The sequence below is a fragment of the Pygocentrus nattereri genome, chromosome 18 (assembly GCF_015220715.1).
Source record: "Pygocentrus nattereri isolate fPygNat1 chromosome 18, fPygNat1.pri, whole genome shotgun sequence".
Lineage (NCBI taxonomy): Eukaryota > Metazoa > Chordata > Actinopteri > Characiformes > Serrasalmidae > Pygocentrus > Pygocentrus nattereri.
The window spans coordinates 37,481,444-37,496,158 of NC_051228.1; the positions used below are offsets into that span (position 1 = coordinate 37,481,444).

Consider the following 14,715-nt stretch of genomic DNA (forward strand, 5'->3'; position numbering starts at 1 on the left):
CTACAAGGTGGACCGACAAGGTAGGAATGTCTAACAGAGTGGACAGAGTAGTCAGATTCACAAATACAGATATACCTGATCAAACTGATGGTCCTCCCCCCTCTGTAGAGATTTAGAGAGTGGCTTTTCCTGTAGAAAGAAGTGAGACATTTGATGAGAATCACAGGCCCCAATATGCAAGCAGAACAAAGAGTTTACACTGTTTGTACTTTCCTTTTAAAAGCTACCTAAACCTGACATGTCTCTACCACACAGACATGAAACTGAGATGCCTATCAAATTTGTTTATCTCACATAAAAACATAAGTCATAAAGGGAACAGGGCAGGAGATGCTGGCTTCCAGGAGTTCTCATGCCTGGTCTAAAAGGAGAACAAGAACAAACTCTAGTCTGTTAGAGTGTGAAATGAATGAGGTTTGTTATCTACGTGGTGCAAAATACAGACCAGGCCCAGGGCTGAGCCTGTAGAGAATGGGGCTAAGTGGCAGAGCCAGGGTCAAAGTGAGTCATTAACCCTGTGTCACACAACACACACACACACACACACACACACACACTGTGTCAAGCATTAAGCCTCAAGAGACCTGACACTTCCTGTAACATGCTTGACATACATGACAAAGACATGGTCCTACTGTCTAGTCGCAACTTTATTGCTGCAAGTTATGAAAGCACTTTATTATCTTTGGTACATTTACAAGTTTTCACTGTTTATATCAGTTTAAGAAATTTGACAGGTGACAAGTGACAATCATATCAGTAAGTAAGGCCTTGTCTGACACTGCTGGAGTCATTTGGGTAAATCATATCGCCAATATTATCAGTCATCAGTTTTTTAACTTCCAAAAATCTGTTTCAGTGACAAATGTTTCATATCAGCCGAGCCTTAACATTTACTACATCGCGATGAAATAACAAGCCAAAAAAGATGACAAAGAAAGAAACAAAGAGGCAGAACAGCAGAATCAATGCAGGCGCCATACCACTAAACTAAACCATGTGAATCCACGGATAAAGGCCTGTTCCCGTGCACTTTACCCCAGACCTGTGCCTTAACTATGGAGAGGCAATTCATCACGGTCCAAGCACAGCAGCAGTAGCACTGGAGCGACATCTTAATGGGTCTGTTAATAGTTTCCAGGAACTTCTAGGAGCTGACTGTCCAAAACACTTCCAGAGTATCCTTCACTTTATCTTCTACTGACCATAACCCTTTGCACGTGTCTGACCCAAAGAATTTCAAGAGAAACTGAACATCACCACCAACACATTTCACACACTGACTCCTTACTAGTGATGTGATAAGAAGGTTTTAGGAAGACAGTTCAGTTTCGCATTACATAATACAGGGTGATTCAAAAAGATTCATCCGATTTCAAAGCCCCATATGTTTACAGCCGTGAGGCGTCTAGGAACCAATCACAATCCAGTTGTAAGAGGGGGTCATAGAGGTTCTGACTGGCTCCTTCAGTCTGAGAGGAACTGAGACCCCTGAGCAGAGCGTTCTGCGTTCTCCACGTCAATAAGAGTGAATCCATTACTGTGCGGTGGGATATTCAACGCCAGTGAAGCTCCAGCAGCTCAGAGCGTTCGGCGTTGGTTCCACAGCACTGGATGATCCCCGAAATCCCACTGAAAGAGCCGTGAGTGCAGCGACAGACAATCCAGTCTGGGATGAGTTTGACTATGGACTGTTGATGTCGTCTGTGCAGCTGGAGGAGGTTCAGACTGAGACCTTGTACAATTACATAATAAACTTTATGCTCATTTACACCGTTTACAGCTCACTGCACTGATCTGTAACGATTTACAATTGAAATCATTTTGGAATCGGATGAATCTTTTTGAATCACCCTGTATAAACGAGGAGCCTTCACAGGACAGTGCTGCAGAGCACTCACCTCACCTGGCAGCAGCCAATTTCTATGTGTCACAGTATTTTGTCTCTTTTTCAATAAAATATGAGAAGTGCTCTCGCATCCACCTGCCTTATTCACCGGCACATCCATTCTGCTGTTCTATGTTCTTGCACACGGTTCTCAGGAATATGCCATTGCGCCTGGCTACGAGAACGTGCATGCATGCCAAAAAGGAAGAGATCATAAAAGAAACCTGATGCCAGACACACGTCTTCCTTATAATGGGCTGGGGCACGCGAGCGGAGCTAGTTCAAGGATTCTGGGCCACTGTGCAGGATGCCAGAGCTGACAAGCCTTCCTATCTGTGTTGAGCAATGACATGTACTACCTGTTCGTCCAGACTACACAATACAAAACACAAACAAGCCAAGAAAGTCTAACTTCTTTCACCCTTAGAAAACAAAAGTTATTACTGCTGCTCTGCTGTACAACTTATAGGTAATTACAGCTATATGAGTACACAATTACATGATTACAGTTACAGCACTGTGTGAAAGTTTTAGACATCTAAGCAAATGTTTAACCAGTTGACCTCAGCAGTGAGTTTATCACAATATACATTAGAATAAAGTCGTATTCATAATTCAAATAAACAGAAAAACAATTAAAAGTAACAAGAATTTCTCGGGTCCATATTTTTCCTGGACACCTTCACAGCCGCCACAGAGACTCGTTAATATCATCAATTACATCATGAGCTCAATTTACTGAGCACTGATTGGTCAAACCAGGAGCTGCTTTTTAACTACATATAATGCTGGGCTTCCTCGAGGAGAGACTTGGAGATGGGGAAACAAACAAACACAACATCCAGAACATCACTGTTTATTACTCATATATATATATATATATATATATATATATATATATATATATATATACATATATATATATATATATAGACTTGAGCCTGTCTATGCAGTGTGAATTGAGCGTAGTGTGTATGTAACGTTAGTATATATATATATATATATATATATATATAAAATCATTTAATTAAAATTCTCTAAATTTTGTTTATTCTAATATTAACACTTTTCTCAGCAAATAAACACAAACTACACAAATAAATAGATTTTGAAAACGTGTCTTGGGTGCCTCAGACTTTCACACAGAACTGTCCATACAGTAACGTTACATACACACTAGGCTCAATTCACACTGCATAGACAGGCTCAAGTCTTTACTGTCATCTAATGACAAACACATGGCAGAAATATGAAGGGTTATTTTTTGCTTTCTACAAAACAAGACTAAGACTGTATGCATGATTGTTTTCTATTATTATTTTAATCAAAATATCTTCTCTTCTACTTACGAAACACAAATGTGGAACGTTTACAACAGAATTTCTCTGCTTGTTCCGGTGGGTTGCCGCCACACTTTGCTATCATGGTGATTTTTAAGGCTTCTAGAAGTCAACATAGTTGACTTCAGCATAAATCTTGATTGCTGATATTTCTTAAACACATGGCAACATTGAATCTGCATTAAAATAATTTAACACAGACAGTGAACAGACGTGCAAAAGTCCAGCTAGCAAGGATTTTATCTTAACACTAACATTATAATTCATACAAATAAACAACACACTGTGATTTTATCTGTCAGTATGTTAGTTTATCTGCTTCCGAACCTCAAGGAAGCCCAATATTTACATTTACCATTCAGTACATAGTTTGGCTGATCAATCTTTTATTAAAATAAATCAGGAAATGCTGATGGAATTCCATGCTAATCCAAGCAGTGCACCAAAACCCAAATTTGTGCACTTTTCACAGCATTGTACAGGGAGATTCAATCGAAAGAGGCCCCGAATATTCTGTAATAACTCTCTCCAGGACGAAGTAATCTGAACGTGCAATGTGCTCCTCAGTATATGGAGCTCCGAACAAGCCGGGATGCCTCTGCCTCGGTTTGCAACTTCTGGGTACATACCTCCGTATCGAGCAGCACGTCTTCGTGGTGCAGCGTGTCTTCGTGTGCAAACCTACTGGGTCACCAACTGGTTTAAGCGATGTCAGAGTGAATTTAGGAAGAAATATGGTGTTCATGACGAACCCTTAAAGAGTGCTATTCAGAAGATGGAACAGAAACTGGAGACGGCGGGATCATTGATCCCTTCTCATGGCGGAGGCTGTCCGAAAATGTCGCAGGACACAATCGATGACACGCAGCAACGTCTGCAACAATCGCCTACGAAACCCCTGAGACGCCTAGCACAGGTGACTGGGAGCTCTTACTCAACATTTTTATGGTTCAGGTTGCTTCATCCTAAAGAGAGTTATGACAGAATATTCGGGGCCTCTTTCGAGTGAATCTGCCTGCACATCTGCAATAACCAGTTTCTCTCCAACGGGCAGGTCCTTCACACAGCTTTAATACAAGAAACAGGCATGCCGAATGCAAAACTGTAAGATATGCGCATAATAATGAAAGCAGTACTGTTGATTGCTGGAATTGATAATGATCGGCATGTCATTGTCAGACAATAATTGATCTGGTAGTGTTTCTTACCAGTGGCTCCGCCATGATGATGCGTATCTTGCGTTCAGACAGCGTGGTGAAGTTGGCAAAAAGGCTTTTGAGGACGTACTCGCCCGGTTTGCTTTCGGGGTCCACAGTGACCGGCATGATGGCGACCGGACCTTTCCTCTCGCCCTGACCGATGCTCACTGGGGGGAGAGGGGGCTTTCCTACGGGGGACGCTGGAAACATAAAAATGCACAAAAAACACACAAACTAAAGTGAGAAAGAGGAAAGATACATTTTTTTATGCATATATGACAAAACACCACAATGCAAAAAGAAATGAGAAACTTTTTGCGCTTTAAAAGTTCTGAGTTCTGAGATTTAATGAGTTCATGCAGGTCATACTGGCAGACCAAATCACTGCTGTGACAGAGAAGCATCAGTGCTGTATATGTGACTGAGCAAATCCTTTGTTGGTTACTTTGAACAAGATTCTTTGCTACCAGTTCAAAAAGATAAAATGCAAGTGATCTATTCTTGAACGCAAGCAGTTTATATGGCCTCATAAGCACAGAGAACAGCTGGTGTTTTCATTTTAGGGATGACCGTGTCACCACTCGGGTACTGGGCAGAGGGGCGGGTGAGAGAAAGGGTGAGGTGGCTGGAAGGTTACAGTCGAGGGAGCCCCGCTCATGTGGCTGCAGAGACTCCTGACATGTGAGACTCTTAGAATAGATCTCGGCCACCTCTCACGTCATAAGACACAGATCAAATCCGAACATTCTCCAAATGGAAAAACAGAGACTCAAGCAACCACGATGTTCTAGACTGCAGTAATTCGTGTGGTGCTGTAGTAGATCGTAGGTCAAGTATCCCAATATCTCATTTTTGCCATCTCTTTTTTTGCGCTTGTAGATGAGTGTGATAAATGCCATCGTTTAGGACGTATTTACACTGGATTAAGAATACAGGGCAGTGGTTATGATGATAGAGATTCTATGAAAATGAAACACATTGCAGCCAAAGGAGGGCAGTCCTAAGAGACTAGTGAAATATGTATATGGACCCTTATATACATTCATTAAAAACCTCTTATTATCCAGGATATATTTTGTTTTTTCCATCTTAATGTTCATGACCAAATCATAAAGCAAATTATTCAGTAACTTGCATGAAATAAATGTATTTATTTATTTATTTATTTTGTAAAAGCTCCTCAAATGAACAGAACGTGTGTTTTATGATCTCCACACATCACTACACGCTTACAATTTACTGCTGAAATCCAAAAATCTGCGCCGCTCTTTGTGTTGTTCTCTAAAAGTGATGTTTCCAGAGCAGATCACTGAAGAGACGCCGTCTGTTTATAGTTTAGAGCCCAGATTTGGGGAAAAACGGGTCGACTTTCAATAGAAAAAAAATTGTGAGCTCCTGAGACTTTAAGCTCCACCCCTAATGAGTCTAGTGTGCCCTGATTAATCAGCTCACCCACCCTGTTCTAACTAGTTAACCGCCAGTTTCGATCCTGAAAGTCAGGTAGAACAAGCTGGTACACCTGATCCACCGAGGCAGACGCAGGACGTTTCAGAGTGGTTACGTTTTTACGTTGTAGCTCTCTCGTAAGAGGGCGTGCCAAACACCTCAGTAGGCGGGGAATAAGGACCGTGTTACGAGATTACATCATCCAATAACAAAGAAAAGGGCTGGAATATGGCAGGACCAGTATATGGCACTGATTCAGTAGCCTAGTAGGAATATCAGCATCTTATACAGTCGACAGCTGAATATCAGATCAAATAAAGTCCAGTTCGGTCAGATTTCACCAACATTTACTGAACATCAGATCAAATAAAGTCCAGTTCGGTCAGATTTCAACAACATTTACTGAATATCAGATCAAATAAAGTCCAGTTCGGTCAGATTTCAACAACATTTACTGAACATCAGGTCAAATAAAGTCCAGTTCGGTCAGATTTCACCAACATTTACTGAACATCAGATCAAATAAAGTCCAGTTTGGTCAGATTTCAACAACATTTACTGAACGTCAGATCAAATAAAGTCCAGTTCAGTCAGATTTCAACAACATTTACTGAACATCAGATCAAATAAAGTCCAGTTTGGTCAGATTTCAACAACATTTACTGAATATCAGATCAAATAAAGTCCAGTTCAGTCAGATTTCAACAACATTTACTGAACATCAGATCAAATAAAGTCCAGTTCGGTCAGATTTCAACAACATTTACTGAACATCAGATCAAATAAACTCCAGTTCGTTCAGATTTCAACAACATTTACTGAACATCAGATCAAATAAAGTCCAGTTCGGTCAGATTTCAACAACATTTACTGAATATCAGATCAAATAAAGTCCAGTTCGGTCAGATTTCAACAACATTTACTGAACATCAGATCAAATAAAGTCCAGTTCGGTCAGATTTCAACAACATTTACTGAACATCAGATCAAATAAAGTCCAGTTCGGTCAGATTTCAACAACATTTACTGAATATCAGATCAAATAAAGTCCAGTTCGGTCAGATTTCAACAACATTTACTGAACATCAGATCAAATAAAGTCCAGTTCGGTCAGATTTCAACAACATTTACTGAATATCAGATCAAATAAAGTCCAGTTCGGTCAGATTTCAACAACATTTACTGAACATCAGATCAAATAAAGTCCAGTTCGGTCAGATTTCAACAACATTTACTGAATATCAGATCAAATAAAGTCCAGTTCGGTCAGATTTCAACAACATTTACTGAATATCAGATCAAATAAAGTCCAGTTCGGTCAGATTTCACCAACATTTACTGAACATCAGATCAAATAAAGTCCAGTTCGGTCAGATTTCAACAACATTTACTGAATATCAGATCAAATAAAGTCCAGTTCGGTCAGATTTCACCAACATTTACTATCAGTTTCCTCTTTTTAGATCACGTCATGTGGAATAACTTCCCTCTGACTCACTTTCTTCTCTGACTGCTGTTTCTCTCCTCGTCCCTCCCCTGTGTGGCGTCACTCACTCGAGTCTCAGAGCTCATCGTAATGCACAGATCTGATTGGCCGAGTAGCGTCATGTGTGATATTTACAGTGCATGTGATTGGTCTGTGAGTCTCCCGGGTCGCTAAAGCCACCGTAAAAGGCTGGAAAAGCTACGCTGATTAAAACAGGACCACCCCATCGAAATTAAATAATTCTCCATAGCTTATCGGTTATAGGTCCAGGACCACATAAGACAGCGTCCGGGTCCAGACTCAGACCACGGTCTGCCTGTTAGTGACCTCTCTATTAAGGGAAAGGTGAAAACCGGCTTAGCGTAATAGGTTCCCTTTGCTGTAAGCCATTTCAATCGTTAAAAGAATTTCTGATCAAGAGTCAAGAGAGTTCTTCTTACGAAGCATATATAATTAATGCCAATATTTGCTAATTAATGAATATTTTTCCGTAAACCCAGCAAAATGAGCACAGTTACCCATCTTTCTGGGACGTCTAACGCAGCTGTTCCTCCCCTCTTTTGTTTAAGGTTCATCTTTACAATACAATAGCAGGAGCAGCAGTTTTGGGGCTTCAAGCAGGTTTCAACTCAAGTGCTGCTAATGGGGTTGAATGACCATGACTGCTGGACCTCAACCTGCTCAGGTCAATGTTGTGGCAGCAGAAGGTCTTCAACTGGAATGACGATCACCTCAATATGCTAAGAAGAGAGGACCGGTCTTCAGTAATTTAGGATTTAAAAAGTGTCACTGTGAAGTAAAACAAGCTCATTTATAAAGCAAAAATACAGCTCTGTGCAAGTTTTAGGCACCTAAAAGCTTTAAGTCCTCGGCTGAGACATGCTGGGCATCTGAAATTTCTTTTAGTTTTGCACTGGAGCTACGAGACTATTAACATAATAGAAAAATACAGAAAAACAGAAAAAAAGTTTTTTTTAGATAATAACATAATAAAACAAATAATAAAGTAATAAATAAATATATTGCACTAGAGCTACGAGGCGAATCTAGAAATATAAAAATATTAAAATAAAAAAAATACAGAAAAACAGAAAAAATAAGTTTTTTAGATAATAACATAATAAAACAAATAATAAAGTAATAAATAAATATATTGCACTAGAGCTACGAGGCGAATCTAGAAATATAAAAATATTAAAATAAAAAAATACAGAAACATAGAAAAAAAGTTTTTTTAGATAATAACATAATAAAACAAATAATAAAGTAATAAATAAATATATTGCACTAGAGCTACGAGGCGAATCTAGAAATATAAAAATATTAAAATAAAAAAATACAGAAACATAGAAAAAAAGTTTTTTTAGATAATAACATAATAAAACAAATAATAAAGTAATAAATAAATATATTGCACTAGAGCTACGAGGCGAATCTAGAAATATAAAAATATTAAAATAAAAAAATACAGAAAAACAGAAAAAATACGTTTTTTAGATAATAACATAATAAAACAAATAATAAAGTAATAAATAAATATATTGCACTAGAGCTACGAGGCGAATCTAGAAATATAAAAATATAAAAATAAAAAAATACAGAAAAACAGAAAAAAAGTTTTTTAAAACAATATAATAAAAAACAGTATACATAAAGTAAGCATACATATATATGTACACACACACACACACACACACACACACACACACATATATATATATATATTCTTACTTTAAGTTTTTTAGGGTTAACTGTAAATTTTGTTCTTCACATGCTTGACTGAGCAAGTATGACAGGCCAGAGGGCCGTGGAAAGCAGACAGAGGGAGGGCTACACTGCAGGGTGCAGCTGGGGAAGAATTGTGAAATGTCTTGCCTGCTTCACCCGTCTGGGCCGTGCAACAAGGAATCTTCAGAATGCATCCTCCCTCAAGATAGGCTACAAAAACAACACTCACCACCAGCCCCCCCACCCATAAGCAACTTCCCTCAATGTTGCCAATATGTGCACACACACCCACACACACACACACACACACACACACACACACACACACACACACACACACACACACACAGTTCCTTACGAGGTTCCTTCAGCTATAGCCTGCAACACACTGTCCCGTCTGTACTGTATGGTCAGCAGCACCTACCCAGACCCTTGATGAAGCTGATGACGCTCGCCCGGCTCCAGCGCACTGGTGTCACCTCCATACTGGGAATGGGCCTGTTCCAATAATCCCACACAAGCTAAACCGCTAGGTCCGTATCATCTCCGCACCGTAAACAGGTCTGTTCCAGTAATCCTGTACAAATTAGCCTATAAGCTCCATATCCTCCCCGTTCTCCAAACACTCCGTGCTGTCCATGCTGTCTTCGTCTGGGAGCCTGCTCCGGACTGGCGGCCCAGGTCAAGAGCAATGGTGTGGGAAGCGAAAGAGAAGGACCCTTGTCTTCTTGTGCTTGTGGGTTAATGTGCGCTGAAGGTAACACGCAGCCTTCTTCTGTGGTTCCTCACAGCCGTGTGATAGTGGCGAGCCCTCTCTGAGGAGAAGGTCAGGCTGGAATTTCAGCAAAGCCCAAAGAGAGAGGAGGGAGGGCCAACACGGGGCTATATTTAACCTCAGCCCTCACACACACACACACACACACACACACACACACACACCAAATACATCCACAGTCTTCTAGCACAAGCATATTTACACACTCTTTTTACTGTAAACATACATACATGCACACACAATGCAATGTTAGACCGAATGAGCACAACCCAATTCAATTTCTACAAGAAAGATATACAGGTACCATCTATAATTATCATGTCTATAAGGTTGTATGTATTATTTAAGCAGTAGAACACAGAGGGAGTGTGTAATCCTGAAATACCATCCCGGCTGTGATCTGGTGGCCGTAGATCATCCCAGCCGTGATGTTATTGGTGATAACTCCCTCCTCGAGTGCTCTACTGCTTTAATACAGCAGTTAAATAAATACAGTAAGAAATGAATAAACTGGCCGTGAACGCGGCTTTAATATGTTTTAATGTTCAGCTCCTTCCTCCTAATTATAGCTCCTTAACGAGCAGTTTGTTGCTACGTCAGAGTAACGAGCTCCGCCCACTCGCTGCTCAGCCGGCAGTTCGTTCTCCAGCTCCTTACACTAAATTCCCAAACTGTCGTCTCCACTGAGCAGCTTTTCAGTCGGCAGCTGTGACAGAAGAACAGCTGAACAACCTGGAATCAGCCAGAAATGAACCCAACACCATTCGCCAGACGTGTCTGATCTTCAGAGTCGGACCGAATCAGACTGAGCCATAAAACTGAGCCAATATCAGGTTCAGCTCAGTTTGGTCAGTTTGTCCAGATCAGTATTGATGTTGTTTTGTTCCAGCCGGTCTGTGAAGCTTCTTACAGTGGTTTTAAGGTCCAGTGGTGAACCTTACATGAGTTTTTCCTGGTGAAAAAGTTGGTATTCGTACCAACGAACGAGAATGACCCACCCAAACAGTACCTGCTCTGTGAGGGTCCATGGGGGTCCTGACCACTGAAGAACAGGGTAACAGAGTATCAGAGAAACAGATGGACTACAGTCTGTAACTGTAGAACTACAGAGTGCAGCTATACGGTCAGTGGAGCTGATGAACTGGACAACGAGCGTAGAAACAAGGAGGTGGTCAGAACGTTACGCCTGATGAGTGTATATACACAATATAAAGAAAAGTCATGGGTCAGTGAAGGTGAAAACTATGAGAAGGGATGCAGTGTGCAGCTCAGGTGCTTTGCCTGTCCACTTACAATGTTATATAAAGACAAAGATTGGTGTGCTATTTCCATGAGGTTGAGCGAGGCTTGTGCAGAAGGCTCTGCTCTCAGCTGTGAGCAAACCAGCTACAGCCCACAGAAGACCCCCCCCCCACCGCCCCACATGACTCAGCAAGAAGCACTAGCCATGAGTCAGCAGGGTGTACAGTACACACTCTGAATTGCTCCACCACGTGCCGTTATTTACCACCCGACTTCATCAGCAGAATTCTTGACTCTCAGCTCAATTCATTTTCTTCTCCTCTCTCTCCCTTTCCTCTCGTCTTCCACTCATTCCTCTCTGACAGGCTGTATCTGGCTTTCTCTTCCTGCTGAGCGTGGTGAACACAAACCCACACACAGGCATGTCATGATTCCTAACTGACACAGGAATGAAGTGAGCTGATTACACTGTGGCTGGCGCTGTAAAATTGCCTTTTGTTTTCTTACTATTCACGCCTGTCAAAAAGGACGAGCAAAAATTCAGTGAAAAGAGGGGAAAGAACATCTAGTGACTGATCTAGGATCTCAAACCTGAACTACTGTAAGTGCTGACCTGACAAATGTGTGTTTCTGTATCGGGTTTTGCAGTTACTCTTTACTACAGCACCACCTTAAACTATTTAAAAATATCTTATTACTATACAGCAGGGGTGGACAGTAACTGAGTATCTGAGTAAATGTAATTAGTTTCTGTACTTTAGTATTTTTGGTGTATCTGTACTGAAGTTTCTCCGTTCTGGACTTTTTCCTTTCACTCCACTACATTTCAGAGTCTAATATCCGACTTTTTCCTCCTACATTTTGAGAAATCTGTCGTTCCTTTTGGTTTCTGTGTGTATAAAAACGTCACATGTCAAAACGAAAGAAGCGCAAAGCCAGAGCACCAATCAGGGCCCAGCGGTCACTTTGTTTAGAGCTGGTTTTGACCTGTTGGTCATACCGACCCAGTGCAGCACGCGGTTCAACGTCAGCGCAGCAGCGTAAAACTTTGGGAGAGTCTGTTCAACATAAATGATGAACTAACCTAACTTTGTGTAAATAGAGCTCAATATAGAAATATGTCCACATATGCAGTCGAGACTGACGCGGCTTTTTTCTGAATTTCTACAAACACCATTTCATTTTATAGTAAATGAGTTTGGGCTGGTTTATGTTTATGAACAGACGCCTACAGATCAACATAGTAAAGGAGCTCATCTGTGATCCTGAGTTTAAAGCCAGTTTTTATTCAACTTAAACTTGGAACTAAGTTGTAAATAAATCTGAACCTGAAACTTTGCTTGTGTGTAAAAAGTGATTTCAGAGCCACTCGGTTCTCCCTGATGGAAACTGTTTACCTTCAGTGTTTTGTGCTTCTGATCATTTTAATAGACGTCAGCGTCACTAATTAATGACGTTCTATTAAAAGACTGGTTTACCAAGAGAGACGCTGGAGGACTTTCACCTGAAATGAGTTCATGAAGCCAGTCTGGTTATAAAAATGATAACAGGACATCAGAGCCAGAATTACTCTTTTAGTACTTTTACTTTATACTTAAGTACATTTGAAGGGAAATGCTTTAGTACTTTTACTCAAGTGGACGTCTAAAGGGAGGAACTTCTACTTTTACTGGAGTGACATTTTACCTTGGGGGTCTCGACTTTAACTCAAGCACAGGGTTTGTGTACTTCGTCCACCGCTGCTATACAGTATGGTACCAAGTTTGACCTGATTGAATCAAAATTGAGTTAAAATGATTTACATTTTGTTGGATCACATGATCATCTTTACTCATCAAAACACCTGCAGAACACTCAGAGCTTGTTTACACCGTCCACTGCGTATCCTCCAACTTTGCCCCTCTTAAAAATTATTGCAATGTTTTTGCAAATGTACACATTTAATAAAGATTACCTGAGCAAAAGTTCTACCAAACCAAAACCACAGTTTTGTATATCGGAAGGAAACCTCCTCTCTGCAATGTTCTCGCTTTTTCAGTTTTTGACATAATTTGAAAATGCCTGTTGCTCTTTATATTGTGTGTAAACGTCACGATGAACGGACCAAAACAAACGACCCAAAATGACTTGGTAAAACGCCATTGACTTACATTATAAGTGCAGTATGTTTTTTCCTTCTCCTGTAAAGTTACTGTAGTAGAGATAAGAGTTTTTTTTCTGACAACAGCGATATCATCTGCAGAATCCCCCTACAGTGTATGGGAAGGTGTGTATAAGGGTGGCCAGCTTTGCTTAGGAGAGCAAAAAGGTTGGAAGCATCTGGCAGTCTCTGACGGCACCATCAATGACATCATCACTGCACCCAGCCAGTGTGTAAGCTGGCGAGGTTAGTGAGAGCAAGGACTCCCATAATGATACATTAGCCAATAAACACAGTGCATGTTTGTACCTGTAGGCAATTAAACACTGTAGGCTGTTTCTGGGGGAAACAGAATGATTCATGCATCACAGATCAAAGCTGTAGTCTTGATTCCATCCTTGATGTCTGAATCAAAATGAACTGTGAAATGTGACCAGTTCTGACCAACTGTGCCTATTTTCAGCCTCTCTAATATTCCCTTCTAATTAACGAAGCAAGGCTGAGTCAACGCTTGGAAATCATGGCTACTGTCACCATGGATGCACCACGGTACACGACGACTGTTTTCATGTGAATGCTTGTTTTTCTGCTTCTCCACTATCAGCAGTCTTGCTGGAATGTCCAAGTGGGTGAGAGAAAGAGAGAGAAAGGGAGATTTGCTGGGATTTGCTGAGTAGATAACAAAACTACTCTCAGCGAGTAGTGAGTGTGTCGTTTTAATTACAGGGGGTATCAAATGTACAACGGGGTTTTAGGGCCACTTCTAATAAAAATAAAAATAAAAATAATAGACTTCCAGAATAAAGTCATAATATTTTCAGAAAAAAAGAATCATGAGATATGATATTTTGAGAATAAAGTCACAACCAATTGAGAAACAAGTTGTAATATTTAGAGAGAAAAGGTCGTAATATAGCGAGAAAAAAGTCCCAATCGTTTGAGAAAGAAGTCATAACATATATAGAAAAAAGTTTGAATATTTAGAGAAAAAAGTCATAATATATAGAGAAAAAAGTCGTAATATACAGAGAAAAAAGTCGTAATATACAGAGAAAAAAGTCGTAATATATAGAGAAAAAAGTCGTAATATACAGAGAAAAAAGTCGTAATATACAGAGAAAAAAGTCATAATATATAGAAAAAAAGTCGTAATATACAGAGAAAAAAAGTCATAATATATAGAGAAAAAAGTCATAATATATAGAGAAAAAAGTCGTAATATACAGAGAAAAAAGTCGTAATATACAGAGAAAAAAGTCGTAATATATAGAGAAAAAAGTCGTAATATACAGAGAAAAAAGTCGTAATATACAGAGAAAAAAGTCATAATATATAGAAAAAAAGTCGTAATATACAGAGAAAAAAAGTCATAATATATAGAGAAAAAAGTCATAATATATAGAGAAAAAAGCCGTAATATACAGAGAAAAAAGTCATAATATATAGAAAAAAAGTCGTAATATACAGAGAA

The 14,715-nt window shown here is 39.9% G+C and overlaps 1 protein-coding gene across 11 annotated transcripts in view; it reads right to left on the minus strand.

Annotated features, from left to right (window-relative positions):
* The window catches only part of fryb (furry homolog b (Drosophila)), a 111,629-nt gene that overhangs the window by 69,965 nt on the left and 26,949 nt on the right, over window positions 1-14,715 (minus strand). For 10 of the 11 annotated variants that reach the window (XM_037546980.1, XM_037546981.1, XM_037546974.1 and 7 more), the window contains exons 2-3: window positions 4,437-4,627; window positions 76-129 (exon numbers count right to left, since the gene is read on the minus strand). In XM_037546980.1, coding sequence (XP_037402877.1) covers window positions 76-129; window positions 4,437-4,553 — 171 coding nt within the window. In that variant the 5' untranslated portion in view covers window positions 4,554-4,627. Of the gene's footprint in view, window positions 1-75; window positions 130-4,436; window positions 4,628-9,511; window positions 9,890-14,715 lie in introns of those variants that run through there. The other variant, XM_037546978.1, reaches the window with a different exon arrangement.